The sequence below is a fragment of the Erythrolamprus reginae genome, chromosome 4 (genome assembly GCF_031021105.1).
Source record: "Erythrolamprus reginae isolate rEryReg1 chromosome 4, rEryReg1.hap1, whole genome shotgun sequence".
Classification (NCBI taxonomy): Eukaryota; Metazoa; Chordata; class Lepidosauria; order Squamata; family Dipsadidae; genus Erythrolamprus; species Erythrolamprus reginae.
This window is the reverse complement of record NC_091953.1, coordinates 113,909,379-113,929,212: the sequence shown is the minus strand read 5'-3', so window position 1 is coordinate 113,929,212 and position 19,834 is coordinate 113,909,379. Positions and strand designations below refer to the sequence as shown.

The following is a 19,834-nucleotide window of genomic DNA, read 5'->3' as shown; positions in this document are numbered from 1 at the left end:
TTAGGTCATCACTGTGAAATTACTTGCAATAAAACTGATTTGCCAGATATGGCGGTGGGGTGATTAACTTTTAGAAAACTCCATAAATCTTAAAGATGTTTCAAAATAAGACGCAGAATCTAATTTCTAACTAATTTATTAAAGATAGGGGAATGAGAATAGAATATAATCCTTGATTTAAAACATTTCTGTGTTGATTTGGGGATTCATTCACAACAATGTAGGACAACATTATGATTAAAGTACGTGCTTCTGCTTATTTGCATTCTTTCCCTTACAGCATTTTAAAGACATTGGATTTTACCCCAAAGGACATTATTTTTATGTATTAAACTTGCCTGTTCTAATTTGTCTCCTCCTTCAGTTTTGGATACGAGTTCATCCATTTCATCATCATAAACTCTCTAAAAATATAAACAAAGTAATTCAAATGAAGATTTGGATACAAGTTCATTGCTTCATCATCAAGTGTTTAGAAACAAGTGATTTCAAGTAATACTTAAAATACAATTACACATATTATTCATGTGCCAGAGAAATAGAAGGAAAGTGACACCCTTCAGTTTTGAGCAAACCCAGCCCAGGTCTGGCCAGATCTGGCAATGATTGTCGGGAGGTCCAACCTGCCACTGGAAGGTGACCAAAGATTACTACTTTGTCTCACTCTCTAGATCAATGTTTCCCAACCTTGGCAACTTGAAGAGATCTGGACTTCAACTCCCAGAATTCCCCAGCCAGCATTCGCTGGCTGGGGAATTCTGGGAGTTGAAGTCCAGATCTCTTCAAGTTGCCAAGGTTGGGAAACATTGATCTAGATTACTGGTTATGGCCTGCTCACTAACCAGATACAACTAATGAGTGTGGGGTAAACTCTTTCCCTAAAACACCAGCTCACTTTGATCATACTTGAAACCAGTAATGGATAATAGACCAAATCAAACTTTTATCAGTCTCTAGCTTATGTCATGCATTGGATGAACGTATTATTCCTGGCTTTTACTATGAGATCCTTAACAACTACTAAGAAATGACAGATGAACAAATGGACGTGGACAAGTTCCTTGTTGTTGTGGTTAGCTCTGGCCCAGCTCCTGCCCCAAGGACTGTGGATGTGGGGGAGACATCCACATGCTGCAGGCCTGTTTTGCCTCCAGTGGAATCTGCTGATGAAGGCTCCTCTGACCAAGAAGACATGAGTGACAGGGAGGAGGAGAGTATGGCAGACAGCTCAGAAGGAGATCAATTATCTATCTCCTCCTTGGATTCAGAACAAGAGTTAATGATACAGCCACGCATGCGGAGAGCGATGCATAGGCAACAACAACTGAGAGATTATTATCAAAGAAAATGAGGCCACCTGTGGTTGGGTGGGGCTGTGGTAATTAGTGAAGCTGCTATAAATAGCAGCCTGTGGGCTTGGCCATTGTGGAGGATTATCTGATCATTGTGTTTGGTGACTGCTTTACTGACTTTGACTTTTTGTGTGCTGATTTCCCCCCGCTTTGAAACTAAACCAGAGGAAAGTGTGTTTCACTTTGTGAAAGAAGGACTGTGAATTGCCTCACAGCTGCAAGCTAAGTATCACAGGATTGATAAGGGACTTGTATAAATTACCAGTTTATTTGGAAACGAGTGCTCTTTGCTATACCAAAAGAGGGCTTAGGTTAAGTGAATTTTTCATTATAAAGAACATTGTTTTGAATTTTCAAATGTGTGTGTGTGTGTGAAATTTGTACCTGTGAATTTTTGGGAGGATTCTACCAGAGAGCCCGACAGAACACTTGTCAGCTTATGTATATCTGAGTTCGAGTGGGATTCATCTGTCATTTCTACTGTGGCTCCTCAAAATCGCTCAATCCCACTGCCATAGTTATCTATTTATGCATACTGAACTATTTTGCTGGACTGTAATACTTCACCAGTAGAGTCAAACCAAGAGGCTCTATGCCAGGGATGGTGAACCTTTTTTGGTTTGTGTGTCAAAAGGGTGTGTGTGCATGTGCTAGCACGAACACACGTGCCCACACTCATTCCCTGCCCCCCATACATGTGCAACACTCCCCCGGCTCCTGAGCATGTGCACAATCTCCCTCGGTCCCTGCCCATGTGTGCAGGCCTCACTGAAGCCTGGGATAGTGAAAAAAAACAGGCAAACAGGCAAACAGGAAGTTCGAAAAAAATGGACTTCCGGTTTGCCCATTGTGCTTTGTTTCGCACTCTGGAGCCTTCAAGGAAACTTCCTGAAGCTCCAGAGTGCGAAAAACAACACAATAGGCAAACCGGAAGTCCATTTTCCAAACTTCCGGTTTGCTCATTCGGTTATTTTTCACACTCAGGGGCTTCAAGTAAGATTCCCTGAAGTCTCCAGAGGGTGAAACGGCCTTCCCCAAGGCCAAAAATCAGGTGGCTTGCATGCGCGTGCGTGTTGGAGGTGACATGTGCTCTCTGATATGGCTCTATGTATTCATAGATATACACATGAAACATGGAGGTGATACTCTGGCCAGTGAGAGACCATTCAGTCCAGAGAGAAGGAAATCAGCAACTTAATTTTTAAACAGAGCCGGTTTGTTTAGTAGTTAAGATGCTAGACTGGAAACCAGGAGTTCTAGTCTTCTCTTAGGCAAGGAAACTGACAGATTATTTTGGGTCAATCCTGTCAGGAAATTGAAAATGATTCCTGTCAGGAAATTGAATTTAACATGGGTCAATGCATGATTTCCGACAGAAAATCTTACAATAACAATGGCTCCACTAATCATAAACAGGTTTGTTTAAACCTTTAGTTTTACACTATTTAAAATTGTATAAAAAGATCGAAACATTTAAATATGTTAAAGGGTTAAATAAGGTTCAGGAGGGAAGTGTTTTTAATAGGCAAATGAACACAAGGACACGGGGGGGGGGCACAATCTGAGGTTAGTTGAGGGAAAGATCAGAAGCAATGTGAGAAAATATTGTTTTACTGAAAGCGTAGTAGATGCTTGGAACAAATGTCCAGCAAACGTGGTTGGTAAATCTATAGTAACTGAATTTAAACATGCCTGGGATAAACATATATCCATCCTAAGATGACATACAGGAAATAGTATAAGGACAGACTAGATGGACCATGAGGTCTTTTTCTGCCGTCAATCTTCTATGTTTCTAAGCTTTGCAATAATTAAAGATACATTGTATGATCAATAACAGAACTATTTTAAATAAACAAATAACACAATGCACTGCAACTTCTTTCAGATCATTTTTCCTCATCAGAGCTGAAATCTGACATCCTCTGTTCATAACACATAGAAGCAACATACTCACATTTTCAATGAACTGCATATTTGAAAGCATGAAGAAACCATTGAAGACATTATGCAGGCGACAATCTATACTTTTAGTTTCATGAATCAGTCTGTCCATCTGCTTCTTTATTTCATGGGTCCTGGAGATTGTTTGCTGGGAGAATTCTTGCAGAAATTGCAAAAGCTGCCAAAAAAATGTGTTTGTACAGAATTTAAGCTGCCCCAAGAGGGGCGGCATACAAATCTAATAAATTATTGTTGTTGTTGTTGTTGTTGTTGTTGTTATTATTATTATTATTATTATTATTATATCACAGTGTGGAAGGAGGGAGAGGGAGAGATGTGGACAAATGGGACTGTAGGACTGCTATATCAAGTTTAAAAAGATATGGAGCATCAAACCTATATACTGTATATTCTAATTTAAGAAGCCTTTGGATGCATTTTCAGAAAGTTATAAGATAAAATGATGATGATGCAATCAACAACTAATAAAGAGGCCCAAAGAAACAATGGATGGAAACTAATCAAGGAGAAAAGCAACCTGGAATTAAGGAGAAGCTTCCTAACAGTGAGAACAATTTACCAGTGGAATATCTTGTCTTCAGAAGTTGTAGGTGCTTCATCACTGGAGGTTTTTAAGAGTCTGGACCAGTATTGGGTTTCTACCTGGTACAGGCCACGCTGTGCACCAGTAATAAAATGGGAACTGTGTGTGCAGCTTCGGGCATCTGGCATGCGGGTGGAAGCAAAATCTCGCAAGGGGTTGCGCACATGTGTGAGATTTCGGTGATTTTTTGCTTTGTGTGCGCGCGGGTCCCTCACAAGATATTGATTCCTGCGCATGCGCAGAAGCAAAATCTCACTGGGACACCTGCGCGGGCATGCCAGACACCTGAAGCTGCGCGCACAGCGCACCAGGAACAGCAGGAGTAGCAACCCCATCTGGTGTGGGCAACTATTTTTGTTGAGAGAATTGGCGCTAGACTTATGGTTGGAGTTCACCACAACATGAGGTACTGTATTAAGGGGTCGCGGCATTAGAAAGGTTGAGAACCACTGGAGGAGGGGCTGTTTGTATTAGAAGGCCTGGAAGGTCCCTCTTATTCCAGAGGTCTTCAAACTTGGTCACTTTTAAGACTTATACACTTCAACTCCTAGAATTCTCCATCCAGCACAACTAAAACTTGGCGACTTTAAAGACCTGTGGACTTCAACTCCCAGAATTCTTTAACCAGCATAGCTAAAACCTGGCAACTTTAAAGACTTGTTGACTTCAACTCCCAGAATTCTCCATCCAGCACAACTAAAACTTGGAGACTTTAAAGACTTGTGGACTTCAACTCCTAGAATTCCCCAACCAGCATAGCTAAAACTTGGCGACTTTAAAGACTTGTGGACTTCAACTCCCAGAATAACTTGGTGACTTTAAAGACTTATGGACTTCAACTCCCAGAATTCTCCAGCAAGCACAGCTAAAACCTGGCGACTTTAAAGACATAGTTGGCTGGAGAATTCTGGGAGTTGAAGTCCACAAGTCTTTAAAGTCGCCAAGTTTGGGGACCACTACTCTGATTCTAATCGATTTACTGATTGATTGAACCGTCCTACAAGAGCGACCGGTAGCCCAAATGAACGGCTCCAGAAGAGGGGAAGGAGGACTCATTTTCCTATGTCGGCAGCGCAAGGGAGCTGTCCGGGGAAATCCGGACATTAAAGGTCGAGCCGGAAACGCTTCCAACCGCCCTGAAAGCAAAGGCGGCGCGACCGTATCTTCCATGCAAGGCGCCCATAGCCTCGGCCCTGGTTCGGGGCTACCCCCCTCCACCCTACTTGTCCCGAACCCAAGCCTGAGCCGCCTGCCCCTTACCCCCGCGTCGGCCGCTAGGGACCAGGTCTGGCTCCCGGAGCGAATCTCTTCTAGGGACCAGGCGCGCTCCCAAAGCAGCAGCGCCGCTGCCGCCGCCTCCTCCTTGGTGGCTCCGGCTCCGGAGGAAGCCTCCGTGTCATCCGAGGCGGAGGAGGACGAGACGGGGGAAGACATCGCGGCTCCGGCAGAGGAAGCGCGCCCCCCGCACCTCTCTCTCTCTTTCTGTCAAAAGCCGCGGCAATGGCGTCCGTCAGCTGACGCTGCCCACGTGATCGGCGCCTCGGAACCCAGCCTTTAAGTGGGCCGCCCCCGACGCCCCGTCAAAGTGGGTTTTCGGTTGGAGCCGCTTCCGCCAGGAGCTTCACTATTGGCGGAAAAGGCGACGGAGGAGGAAAAGAGGGAGGAGGAAAGGATGGGGGTGAGGATAGGATAGATTTGATAGGGATAGGATAGATTGTGATAGGATGGGATGGGATAAGATAGGATAGGATTGGGACAGGTATAAAATAGGATAGGATAGATTGGGATGGGATGGGATAGGATAGATTGGGATTGGGGATAGGATAAAATAGGATAGATTTTAGTTTTTAGAGAATGCATCCCCCTCTTTGATTCAGTCCGTGAGTAATACATAACTACATAAATACATAAGTGGACTAGCCTGCCTTTCGTCCCCTGTCCAATTGTCTCTCCTTATCTCATATATCATATATATTTTCTTCCTTTCATAAATCTTCTCTACTTTTAAATCTTTTCTTTATATATAATACTTCATGTCTATCCTCTTCAATATGTATTGTGTATTGGATAAAATAAATAAATAAATAAAATAAATAAAATAAATAAATAAGATTGAGATTGTGATGGGATAGGATAGGATAGATTGGGATGGGATAGAGTAGGATAGATTGGGATAGGATGGGATAGAGTAGGATAGATTGGGATAGGATGGGATAGAGTAGGATAGATTGGGATAGGATGGGATAGGATAGGATAGATTGGGATGGGATAGAGTAGGATAGATTGGGATAGGATGGGATAGAGTAGGATAGATTGGGATAGGATGGGATAAAATAGGATAGATTGGGATAGGATGGGATAGGATAGGATAGATTGGGTAGGATAAATTGGGATAGCAGGGGATAGGATAGGATAGATTGGGATAGGATGGGATAGTATAAAATAGATTGGGATAGGATGGGATAGCATGTGTCAATGTCAATTATGCAATGTGGGTTCCATACAGACGAGCTGTATTCAAGTATTGGTCTGATGAATGTTTTGTAAGCTCTGGTTAGTAGATCAGTGTTTCTGGAGAAAAAGCTACATAAGATTAGGTTTGTACCTCTTAGTGCTGTTTTAGCAATGTTGTTACAGTGAGCTCTGGCACTTAGGTCATTGTATATGAGTACTCCAAGGCAGGGCCGCCGATAGGCCGGTACTACTGGTACTGGTGTCAGGGGCCCGGCCAAATTGAAAAATGGGGGGGGTTTGGCCCGCCACCGTGTGCCAGCTCCCTGGCACCCGCAGCAGTCATTGTGCCCAGCACCGTTCCCTGTAGGCTGTGCACGCCTGCGTCAGCGCACCCCAAAACACCCCCCGCACGCCCTTTTCCAAGGGCGCACACGAAGCTGTGGCCGCCCCTGCCCCCTAGCCCCCTTGTGCCCCTGGCTACTCGCCGCTGCCCCCCGCTTGCCCGCCCGATCCGCCTCTCTTTCTCCTGCACTGCAAGAGAGGCGGGGCAGGCGTTCTCACAGCGGGGGCCGGCAAAGGCGATTTTCAATGTCGGGTGCGCGGGCCGGCGCGCGCTCTCCCCATCCCCCTGCCAGCCCGCCCGGAACATTCAAAGTAAGAGCGAAGGTTTTTCCGGGCGGGCTGGCAGGGCCTGCGCACCTGACATTGAAAATCACTTTCGCCAGCCTCTAGAGAACGAGAGTGAGAGCAACAGAGCAAGATAGAGAGAAAGTGAGAAAGAGAGAGAGAGAGAAAGAGGGGGGAGAGAAAGAGATAGCAAGAGAGAGAGAATGAGAGGGAGAAAGAGTGAGAGAGAAAGCAAGAGAGAGAGAGAAAAAAAAGAGGGAAAGTGAGAAAAAGAGAGAGCAAGAGGGGGAGAGATAGAGAAAGAGAAAGAAAGAAAGAGAGAGAGAGATGAGAGAGGAAGGAAGAGAGTGAGAGAGAGGAAGAAAGCAAGAGAGAGAAAGAGAAAGAAAGAAAGAAAGAGATGAGAGAGGAAGGAAGAGAGTGAGAGAGAGGAAGAAAGCAAGAGAGAGAAAGAGAGAGAGAGAGAGAGATGAGAGAGGAAGGAAGAGAGTGAGAGAGAGGAAGAAAGCAAGAGAGAGAAAGAGAAAGAAAGAGATGAGAGAGGAAGGAAGAGAGTGAGAGAGAGGAAGAAAGCAAGATAGAGAAAGAGAGAGAGAGAAAGAAAGAAAGAGATGAGAGAGGAAGGAAGAGAGTGAGAGAGAGGAAGAAAGAGAGAGAGAGAGAAGAATGTAAGGAAGAGAGAGAGAGAAATGATAGAAAAAAGGGGAGAAAAAAAGAGAAATGAGAAAATGATTGAGGCAGAGAATGACAGGAAAGAGAGAGAAACAGAGAGATAAGTGATTCTTGATTTAAAGCATATGGTAAAAGCACTTAAATAATAACAGAGAAAAAAACCCAGCCCTCACCTGTTTTTATTAATAGTTTTGCTGGTTGTTTTAGTTTTAATAGTAATGGATTTTGGTTTTTTTAAATTATTAATTTCTTTTAATAAAAAAGAAGGGATTTATTTATTTATTTATTTATTTATTTATTTATTCATTCATTCATTCATTCATTCATTCATTCATTCATTCATTTCTATGCCGCCCAGTCCCAGGTTTTTCCTTATTTCCAGATTGCATTTCTTCTTTGTGATGTTCCGCCTATTGCTTCTTGTACTACGTTCAGGTGGCATGGAGAATAAATAGATGCCATCTGCTCTGTGGCAGCCCTTTAAGGATTGGGAAACTACTATTATATTCCCTCAGTTTTCTATTTGTTGAGCTAAACATACTTGTTCTCTTAGCCCTTGGTCATAGGATTTAGCCTCTAGGCTAGGGGTGTCGAACTCAATTTCATTGAGGGCCACATCAGGGCTGTGTTTGACCTCAGAGGGCCTGGGGAGGGCTTGCCCAGGGTGTGTGGCCATGGTGGCATGGCACGGGATTTGGGGTGCAGTAGTTTTAAAATGGCGGGGTGGGGGCAGACACTTAGGCTGTATGGGGCCCCAAAATTCCTGATGGCGGCCCTGCTCCAAGGTCTTCCAGAGAGCCTCTGGAGGGATGGGGAGGGCGTTTTTACCCTCCTTTGGCTCCAGGAAAGCCTATGGAGCCTGGGGAGGGCAAAACACGAACCTACTAGGCCCACCAGAAGCTGGGAAACAGGCTGTTTCTGACTTCCAGAGGGCATTGTTTTCGCCCTCCCCGGGCATTGAATTGTGGCTGTGGACACTCGTGCATGCTCTTTCAGCACCCGAGGGAAATAAGGTTCGCCATCACTGACCTATGGCATACATGCTAGAAGTTGCCTGCAGAGCCATTTCTCTGGGTACGCGAGCTGTCGCCCATTGCTCTTCCGAGTTCCGGTGCGCTGGCCAGCTGGTTTGCACATGTGTGAGCAACCAGAAACTGAAATAGTTTAAGTTTAAGTTTAATTGGATTTGTATGCCGCCCCTCTCTGAGGACTCAGGGCGGCTCACAGCATATATAGTAGACATAATAATACAATAGATCCAATTAATACAATTACATTTTTTAAAAAAAATCTTTAAAAACATTAATTAACATTCACCCAATAAATTACGCTAAAAACACTTGTTGGTCAGGGAGAATAGTAGCTGCCAAGGGTGCCTGCATACGCTGGAAAGATTATAGGCTGGCCATGTGGCCTTCCAGTTTATAGCACACATGCGCGCATGAACACCAGCTGTCCAGTGCGCATGTGTGTGCTAGAAACAGGAAAATCATCTTCTTGATTTGCACATGCACACTGGGAAGTTGTTCTTTCAGTTTCTCATGTTCCCGCATAAGTGAAGTCCAGCTTGCCAGCGCAACGGAACCCAATCCTTGCAACTACTGATTCAGCAAACCAGATGTAAAATTTACACCCGGTTCGCCCGAACTAGTCCAAACTGGCTGACTATCACACCTGCATCCAGCTAGTAAATTGTTCAGCTCCATCCAGTGGTCCCAACTCTATCCTGAGTAGGGAGGGACTATATTATTATTATTATTATTATTATTATTATTATTATTATTATTATTATTAATTAGATTTGTATGTCGCCCCTCTCCGGAGACTCAGAGTGGCTCACAACAACAAAACAGTACAAATCCAATGATTAAAACAATTTTAAACCCTTAATATGAAAAACAATTGTACATCTCATACAAACCATACGTAAAGCGGAAATGGCCCAGGGGAATCAATTTCCCCATGCCTGATGGCAGAGGTGGGTTTTAAGGAGTTTGCAAAAGGCAAGGAGGGTGGGGGCAATCCTAATCTCCGGGAGGGAGTTGATTCCAGAGGGTCGGGGCCGCCACAGAGAAGGCTCTTCCCCTCGGTCCCACCAGATGACATTGTTTCGTCAATGGGACCCGGAGAAGGCCAACTCTGTGAGACCTAACCGGTCGCTGGGATTCGTGTGGCAGAAGGTGGTCCTGAAGATATTCTGGTCCGATGCCATGCTATAGCAGTGATGGTGAACCTGTGGCATGGGTGCCACAGGTGGCACGTGGAGCCATATCTACTGGCACCCAAGCTGTTGCCCTAGCTCAGCTCCAATGTGTATGTCTGTGCCGGCCAGCTGATTTTTGGCTCGCACAGAGGCTCTGGGAGGGCGTTTTTGGCTTCCAGAGAGCCTCCAGAGGGATGGGGGAGGGTGTTTTTACCCTCCCCAGCTTCAGGGAAGTTGAAACATGAATGAAACACGAGCCTACTGGGCCCACTAGAAGTTGGGAAACAGGCCACTTCCTGTCTCCAGAAGGCCTCTGGGGGGGCGGGCGAGAGAAGCTGTTTTCACCCTCCCGAGGCATTGAATTATGGGTGTGGGCACTCGCGCATGCACAATAGTGTGCACGCATGCTCTTTGGGCACCCAAGGAAAAAAAAGGTTCACCATCACTGAACTATAGGATCTTTAAAAGGGAGGTGCCTTTTAATAGCCAAATGATATGCTGGGTGACAATTAAATACTGTGATAAGACCATTTCATTTATAATTTATTTGGCACTTTCCAAGATAAAAAGGATTCTGGTTTTACAAGAAAGAGAGAGAGAGAGAGACTGGAACATAGACTCTCATTTCTTTTTATAGTTTGCACAAAAAAGTAAAAGTTGATTGGCTTAGGGAAAAAAAACATTTGCCCAGTTACATCATGAAAAGCACATTGCATTTAAAGTTTCCAAAGTAAAATTTTAGCATGGGAAAAGACATCACTAGTCCCATAGAATCAGTTGTGAATAAATACAATTTCAGCTCAGTTGAAACTTCTTAGCATGCACAATTGAAAAAGAAAGCCTTTGTTACTCAGCCTGAGAAAGTTCTTATCTTGCAGCTAGTTACAGCAATAAAGGAAAACTTGGACATTCCATTCTTATAAGGTTATGCTCAAAATGTGAACTAAATTAAAGAAAGTAACCCCATGTTAGTGCATAAAAGTGCAACAGTAATACAAATAGAACAGAACAGAATATAATTCTTTATTGGCCAAGTGTGATTGGACACACAAGGAATTTGTCTTGGTGCATATGCTCTCAGTGTACATAAAAAAAGATACATTTGTCAAGAATCATGTGGTACAACACTTAATGATTGTCATAGGGGTCAAATAAGCAATGAAGAAACAATCAGCATTAATAAAAATCTTAGGATACAAGCAACAAGTTACAGTTCTAAGTGGGAAGAAAAGGATGATACGAATGATCAGAAAAAACTAGTAGAAATAGAAGTGCAGACTTAGTAAAAAGTTGACAGTGTTGAGGGAATTATTTGTTTAGTAGAGTGATGGCGTTCGGGAAAAGACTATTCTTGTGTCTAGTTGTCTTGGTGTGCAGCAGACAGTTCTACCACTGCCTCATCTCCTTTGCTGGCTACTCATATATTCAGGAATTGACTTTGTCCATCAGTTGTTGTTGTTGTTGTTGTTGTTGTTATTATTATTATTATTATTATTATTATGTGCAGCAAGCGAAATCTCATGTGAGGACGCACACGCGAGCACAATGTTGGCAATTTTCGCCGAGTTTTGGTTTCCACACATGCACGGAAGCAAAAATATCAGTGAAATTCGCCAAAGCCTTGCTCGTGCAGACGTTTTTACATTTATTTATTTATTTTATTTATTTAGATTTGTATGCCGCCCCTCTCCGCAGACTCGGGGCGGCTCACAACAAAGTGAAAAACAATTTATAACAAATCTAAATTTCTACTAAAAACATTTTAAAACCCCCATTTTCTAAACACACATACATACACACATACCATTCATAAATTGTATATGCCCGGGAGAGATGTCTCAGTTCCCCCATGCCTGACGACACAGGTGGGTCTTAAGGAGCTTACGAAAGGCAAGGAGAGTAGGGGCAGTTCTAATCTCCGGGGGGAGTTGGTTCCAGAGGGTCGGGGCCGCCACAGAGAAGGCTCTTCCCCTGGGGCCCGCCAACCGACATTGTTTAATTGACGGGACCCGGAGAAGGCCCACTCTGTGGGACCTAATCGGTCGCTGGGATTCGTGCGGCAGCAGGTGGTCTTGGAGATATTCTGGTCCAGTGCCATGAAGGGCTTTAAAGGTCATAACCAACACTTTGAATTGTGACCGGAAGTTGATCGGCAACCAATGCAGACTGCGGAGTGTTGGTGAAACATGGGCATACCTAGGTAGGCCCATGACTGCTCTCGCAGCTGCATTCTGCACGATCTGAAGTTTCCGAACACTTTTCAAAGGTAGCCCCATGTAGAGAGCATGCAATTTCACTGGCGCGCACGCACAGAAGCTGAATCTTGTGCTGATGGGCATGTGCAGGCCTGCAATGGAATTTGGCAACACACTGGGAGTGCCGAAGAGGAGCAAATCGTCAGTGAGCAGAGGACAAGGAGAAGCCATTCAAACAACGAAAAAAATTGCTGAAAATTCCCCCCAAAAGAGATGGTGGCGCACACAGACCGGCACAGACCTAACCGGATCTGTGACACCAAAATTACATCACCAGCAGGTGACTAATGGTTCTGGTGATCTGGTCTGAACAAGGAGGAACCTACCTCTGAGGGAACCCCTAGATGCCTACATGAAAATATTCAGATCCATTAAACACCTGAGGTGGTCTTCTGTTCTTTCCTTGGAGGTTCTGTATCTGTTCCAGGAAACCACCACTGAATCCAGTCTATTTTTAATTGATGAGCTTTAGAATCATTGATCTAGAAACAAAGCACTTTATTGCGGTGACTATTTCCCTCCCAAAAATGAATTATTTTTATTTTATTTATTTTATTTATTCATTTGTCCAATGCACAATACATATAGAAGAGAATAGACATGAAGTAATATATATAAAGATAATATGTAAAAATAGAGAAGATATATGAAAGGAAGAAAATATATATGATATATGAGATAAAGGAAAGACAATTGGACAGGGGACGAAAGGCACACTAGTGCACTTATGCACGCCCCTTACTGACCTCTTAGGAACCTGGAGAGGTCAATCGTGGAGAGTCTAAGGGAGAAATGTTGGGGGTTAGGGGTTGACACTATTGAGTTCCGGTAATGAGTTCCACGCTTTGACAACTCGATTGTTAAAGTCATATTTTTTACAGTCAAGTCTTGAGCAGTTAATATTAAGTTTGAATCTGTTGCGTGCTCTTGTGTTGCGTGCTCTTGTGTTGTTGCGGTTGTTACACATGAAACAATTGAGGCCTTGCCTGGGATCATTTGGCATTCATTCCCCATGACCTATTTTCCCTTGTAGCAGGTCAGTGAAACAAACCTATTTTCCCTTGTAGCAGGTCAGTGAAACAAAACAACATTGTCACGTATGTCCTCTTTGTACATAATGCTTTGATGGATGGATGGCATACGGACCCCCCATTTAGCTCAAAGTAGAATGACCGCTGCAGTAATCTGGACTTTATAAAGGAACGCCAGTGATCGATTCTCAGAATCAATCGGCCAAGCCTTTAATTCCAGAAATTGTGTCAAAAGCCCCTCCTTGAGTGTTGTCAAGGACAAATGAATAAATTTGTCAGTTGTCAAACTCTGCTCACGCACCAAGACATACATAATGCATACATTTGCATCCACCTATAAATTTGCAGAACAGAGCCTGCCTGCAAATTCTCAGAGCAACCTATGAAAGGTAGATGATTCCATTATGGTAAGTGCTTCTAGGATTCTTTTGTTTTCTGCTGCTACCCCATGAATAGCCTGGTTGAATAATATTTACTGTATTTTTCGGAGTATAAAAAGGACGCACCTTAGTTTTTGGGGAGGAAAATAAGGGGAGAAAAAATCTGCCTACCATATATTCATCTGGTTAGCGTCCTTAGTCTGGTCAGCATTATTTTATCCCCTGATTAGGGCTTAAGAAAACCCTAATTCGGAGAGAGTAACAATGAAAGAGCCTGCTAAGGCTGGAGGGTGGGGAGAAATCCTAAAGGAAGGGTTGTGGACAATAGTTCTCAATTTATTTGAATGTTCTTGCAAGAAATGTGCAATACCTAATGTTCAAATGCAACTACAGTGGTTCCACTACTTAAGAATTTAATTCGTTCCGTGACCAGGTTCTTAACCAACTGGAACCAATTCTCCCCGGAGATTAGAATTGCCCCCACCCTCCCTACTCAAGACTCATTTATACTGCCAGGCATGGGGGAGTTGAGATATTCCTTCCCCCTAGGCCATTACAAGTTATGCATGGTATGTCTGTGTGTATGTTTGGTTTTATAATAGGGGTTTTTAGTTGTTTTATTATTGGATTGTCACATGCTGTTTTTATCATTGTTGTTAGCCGCCCCGAGTCCATGGAGAGGGGCGGCATACAAATCCAATAAATTATTATTATTATTATTATTATTATTATTATTAGAATAGAATAGAATAGAATAGAATAGAATAGAATTTTTATTGGCCAAGTGTGATTGGACACACAAGGAATTTATCTTGGTGCATATGCTCTCAGTGTACATAAAAAAGATACATTTGTCAAGAATCATGTGGTACAACACTTAATGATTGTCATAGGGGTCAAATAAGCAATGAAGAAGCAATATTAATAAAAATCTTAGGATACAAGCGACAAGTTACAGTCATACAGTCAACATGGGAGGAAATGGGTGATAGGAATGATGAGAAAAACTAGTAGAATAGAAGTGCAGATTTAGTAGAAAGTCTGACAGTGTTGAGGGAATTATTTGTTTAGTAGAGTGATGGCGTTCGGAAAAAAAACTGTTCTTGTGTCTAGTTGTCTTGGTGTGCAGTGCTCTGTAGCGACGTTTTGAGGGTAGGAGTTGAAACAATTTGTGTCCAGGATGTGAGGGGTCAGTAAATATTTTCCCCGCCCTCTTTTTGACTCGTGCAGTATACAGGTCCTCAATAGAAGGCATGAAATAAAAGCTCGGAATTTGGGTGGGAGGGGGAGGAGGAAGAACAGGAGGAGGAGAGTCGGTGCCTAAGGAAGAAGGTGAGGTGAAGGGAATCAAAAAATCCAAACCTTTAAGGCTTTTTTTAAAAAAGAGGGACTCTGAGGCAGTGAGGAGGAGTACACGCCTCCAATACACCCGGCGTGAGGCTGCCTCCCATACACGGCCTGCTGCTACTGCTACCTGTTGCCTCTTCCTTCCCATGCTGAAGGGCTCCCCTCTCATCTTGCTCGCTTACTTTGTAGCCGGCGCCTTTGCTTCACTGTGGTGACTCCTCATCTGCCCAGAGCGAAGGGAGTGTTTTTCTCTGGCTGCTGGCAGGGGTTTATTCCCTCTCCAAGCGCCCAGAGAAAGGAAAATGCTTCATTCGTTCTGGACTGCCAAAGCCACCTTAAGCACCACCAAAAGGCTCCTCTGGCAGCCCAGATGGCTGGGATTAAAAGGCGAATAGCAGGAAACTGGCTGGGCCTTTGTGCCACTTTCAAATTTCCTGGGAAATTTTTCCTGGCTCGGGTTCTTAAGTAGAAAATGGTTCTTAAGTAGAGGCAAAAAAATCTTGAACACCCGGTTCTTATCTAGAAAAGTTCTTAAGTAGAGGCGTTCTTAAGTAGGGGTACCACTGAACTAGCTTAACAGGTTTTGCCTCTGTTAATTACCCACTAAATTTAACTTTTATTGCTTTCCTGATGTTTTGCTTTTTTACAGAGGCATATTCTGGGTTTCCTTCTGATCCTCACTCTTTTAAGAAACCTATGTGATGCTCAGTGTTCTGTGAAACCAGTGGGTAAAAAGGGTAAGAATTTTGTTTTGCATTCAAATGAAAAGAAAACCCGAAATGCTAAAGGCATGAATGCTGCTGCGATGGGTGCCCAAGATTTGTGCATGATGGGTACCCAAGATTGTTGAGTTTTGAATTTTTTGGCTGAATAAGAATGGGTATGGCACCACTGCATTGATTGATGTTTGCTCTCTGGAGTATGGCGATAAGCCCAAGTTTCATCTCCTGTCACTATACAGTTGAGGAAAGCCTCACCTTCAATCTCAAAACAGTCAAAAAAATCTCGGGCAGCATTGACTCTGTTGATTTTGTGCGCTTCAGTAAGCATCTTGGGCCCCCATCACAGCAGCGTTTGTGCCCTTAGCATTCAGGTAATGTATTACCACACACACTTTGCACTTGGAGGGAAATAGAATGAGGACGTTCATCTCTAACCTTCATCACAACTCCAGTCGATGATCTACTGACCACTGGCACTGCTTGTTCTCTTCCACTGGCTTGCCGCTACACGATAGTACAGTGTTCCCTCGATTTTCGCGGGTTCGAACTTCGCAAGACGTCTATACCACGGTTTTTCAAAAATATTAATTAAAAAATACTTCGTGGTTTTCCCCCCCTATACCACGTTTTTTCTCGCCCGATGATGTCATATGTCAGTGCCAAACTTTCGTCTGCCTTTATAAAACATTTTTTAAAATAAACTTTAATAAATAAACATGGTGAGTAATAATCTAAATGGTTGCTAAGAGAATGGGAAATTCTAATTTAGGGGTTTAAAGTGTTAAGGGAAGGCTTGGGATACTGTTCATAGCCAAAAATAGTGTATTTACTCCCGCATCTCTACTTCGCGGAAATTCGACTTTCGCGGGCGGTCTTGGAACGCATCCCCCGCGAAAATCGAGGGAACACTGTAATACCAACTTCCCCTATGAACATTCCCCACAAGAGCTACGTGTCTTGTAACCTTACTTTCTGGATAACCCTCGTATTACTTTGACCGTCACATCTATAATAAATGTATGCATTTGGTTAATGAGACTGACTTGCGACAACTGATGGGACAAGAGGACAAGATCAGATGATATATGGCGAGTAGAATCCGAGACCAAGCTACAAGAAACAAATTGGAATCACTTTATAATATGTAACTAGATATTTTGCTTTTGAGTTAAAATGGTTTATACAAGAAAGACCCCTATTTGGTGGTAGGGTATGAATGTTTGTCTGGTGGTGGGCAAAATTCACAAAACACTTGTTTTATGTTGTGAGTCTTATATTGTAATTAAAACTAATTAAAAAAATGATTTGAAAAAATATATAATTAATGTGAGTAAATTTAACGTGTGGTAGAAAATTCTATTTGGAGCTTCCAGAATTCCCCAGCGCAGTTGTAAAGTTTGTGTTAAAGGAAATTTGCATCCGTGCTGATTACATGATAAGAGAACATGAAAAAAGGCTTGGCCACTTTATGGAAAAATGGTCTGCTCAAATTCACTGAAAATTTGCTGGGATGGTATCCAGAAATTCAGAATTAGTTTTACATTGTTTGCATTGTGCATCTTGCAGGCTGCTTTCAGAATGGGAAGTGGTACCGTGCGCCTGCTGTTTGGAAAACGAACAACTGCCAAAGATGTGAATGTAAACCCAAAGAATTAATATGCTGCAGCCTGTAAGTTCAAGCCTTAAACACGCTCGGATTTGTTGAATGGTTGTGTTTATATACTTAGATGACTGTAAACGTCTTCTGAAGTTGTTATATTTTGAATGTCCATTCACATCACTCAAAAGACATTAATTTTGTGTGGAACTTTCAACTCTACATACATAGATACTGTATATCAGGGGTGGGCAATTAATTTTGCCATGGGGCCGCATGAGAAATTGGGATGGTTTCAGAGGGCCGGATTAATATAATTAACGCAGTTCTACCCAATACTGTATATTATTGGGTAGAACTGAATTAATTATAATTATAAATTATAATTATATATTATGTTATGTTATGTTATGTTATATTATACTATATTATATTGTTATATCTTATATATTATATTATAATTATAAATTAATTGCCCACTCCTTCCTTCCTTCCTTCCTTCCTTCCTTCCTTCCTTCCTTCCTTCCTTCCTTCCTTCCTTCCTCCCTTTCTCCCTTCCTCCCTTCCTCCCTCCATTTCTCCTTCCTTCCTTCCTTCCTTTCTCCCTTCCTCCCTTCCTCCCTCCATTTCTCCTTCCTTCCTTCCTTCCTTCCTTCCTTCCTTCCTCCCTTTCTCCCTTCCTCCCTTCCTCCCTCCATTTCTCCTTCCTTCCTTCCTTCCTTCCTTCCAACCTCCATGGTCTGTCTGTCTGTCTGTCTGTCTGTCTGTCTGTCTGTCTGTCTGTCTGTCTGTCTGTCTGTCTATCTATCTATCTATCTATCTATCTATCTATCTATCTATCTATCTATCTATCTATCTATCTATCTATCGTTCGTCCATTTTTGTAGCCCTCCCCTGGAAATAGGTATGCATACATACATACATACATACATACATACATACATACATACATACATACATACATATTTCCAGTGAAGGGCTACCAAAATGTTTACTACCACATTGTGACCGTAGCTTATGCAGGATGCCCTGCATTTTCTTTCAACATTTTTCAGTGCAAATTGGGTGTTCTGGGGTGGAGCTCCATTTTTGCTACCCCACTGTGTTTCCCCCGGACAGTAGCCAACCCCTGCCTATTTCTATATTTCCATGAGAATGGTTACCAAATCCTGGTAATGCAAGATCCAGACTGGCACAAAAACCTACGCAGGCATGGTATCTAGTCAAGGTGCTCGTAGGATAGAATTGACTTTCTCAAATACACGAAGCACACATTATTTGCTTTTACATTGATTCCTTTGGGAAAAATTGCTTCTTCTTACAAACCTGGTCCCGGAATGAATTAACGTCGCAAGTAGAGGTACCACTGTACTGGCTACCTCTTCCCCAAATGCCCTCTGAAAGAGAACTGTCTCTGCCATTTATCTAAATGTACACTGAGAACATATGTATCATCCTGGTGTGTACAATCACACTTGGCCAATAAAAAAAATCTATTCTATTCTAAAGAACATAATAATTGGCTGCCGATCAGTTTCCAATCACAATTCAAAGTGTTGGATATGACCTTTAAAGCCCTACATGGCATTGGACCAGAGTACCTCCGGAACCGCCTGCTACCGCACGAATCCCAGCGACCGATAAGGTCCCACAGAGTTGGCCTTCTCCGGGTCCCGTCGACTAAACAATGTGGCCTTCTCTGTGATGTCCCCGGCCCTCTGGAATCAAGTCCCCCCGGAGATTAGAACTGCCCCCACCCTCCTTGTCTTTCGTAAACTACTCAAGACCCATCTATACCGCCAGGCATGGGGGAGTTGAGACACCTTTCCCCCAGGCTCTTTATACTTTATGTTTGGCATGTATGTGTTGTTTGGTTTTTAAATATGATAGGGTTTTATATGCTTCTTTTTTAATATTAGATTTGTTTCGCTATAATATTGTTTTTTATTATTGTTGTGAGCCGCTCCGAGTCTTCGGAGAGGGGTGGCATACAAATCTAATAAATTATGATGATGATGATGATGATGATGATGATGATGATGATGATGATGATGATACATCTAATTGCGGGGCAATGCTGTCCTAGAAAGAGAATATCATACTCAAAGTGCCGGTTCCTCTGATAGTTTTCAATCTGAGCACTTGAGCAGCATAAGTGTTTAGTACTAACAGTTGATCTATCTTGCTAGTTCATTGGAGTCTTAGATGATTTCTTTAATGTACTGGTAATTTTAATATCCTTTTTGCAACATGGCCTGAATATCTTGTCTTCATTATTTAGAGTCTTCAGACCTATCAACTATGATAAGGAGAAATGCATTGCTATGTTTCACCGTCAAAGTTGCTCCATCCGTGTGGTGAGGAAGAATGATCCTTCAAAAAGTTGCCACGTTTTTGCTGGGGTTGGTTAAAAGTTTGTACTCCAAGATGGTTTTTTTTTTTGGAAATCTGGTACATGTTTCTTTCTTCCATTCCTGGTTTTGATCTCAAATATTCCATCTCTGTTACTAAACAAAATTTATTTCCAACAATTTTGTAGTTCTGAAGATGACCGAGTTTAAGACTGAAAAAATGTTCTTCCAGTCACACAACACAATACATGTTTAATGGATTCTTACTATATGAATACATTGTATTAATTACATT

General features: G+C 42.7%; 2 protein-coding genes across 3 annotated transcripts in view; one reads left to right on the top strand and one right to left on the bottom strand.

The window, feature by feature from the left end:
* LOC139166958 (WASH complex subunit 2-like) overlaps nucleotides 1–5,471 on the bottom strand; it is a 49,423-nt gene extending 43,952 nt beyond the window's left edge. Inside the window, exons 1-3 of one of the 2 annotated variants that reach the window (XM_070751255.1) lie at nucleotides 5,161–5,471; nucleotides 3,310–3,474; nucleotides 339–404 (exon numbers count right to left, since the gene is read on the bottom strand). In XM_070751255.1, the coding sequence (XP_070607356.1) occupies nucleotides 339–404; nucleotides 3,310–3,474; nucleotides 5,161–5,334 (405 nt within the window). In that variant the 5' untranslated portion in view covers nucleotides 5,335–5,471. The remainder of the gene's footprint in view (nucleotides 1–338; nucleotides 405–3,309; nucleotides 3,475–5,160) is intronic. The other variant, XM_070751256.1, reaches the window with a different exon arrangement.
* Nucleotides 5,472–5,538: 67 nt separating this feature from the next.
* MSMB (microseminoprotein beta) lies at nucleotides 5,539–19,599 on the top strand. Its single transcript, XM_070751253.1, has 4 exons — nucleotides 5,539–5,578; nucleotides 15,519–15,606; nucleotides 17,158–17,260; nucleotides 19,470–19,599. Exons 1-4 carry the CDS (start codon nucleotides 5,573–5,575, stop codon nucleotides 19,597–19,599), a joined length of 327 nt encoding a protein of 108 aa, XP_070607354.1. The 5' UTR covers nucleotides 5,539–5,572.
* The last annotated feature ends 235 nt before the right edge of the window (nucleotides 19,600–19,834 follow it).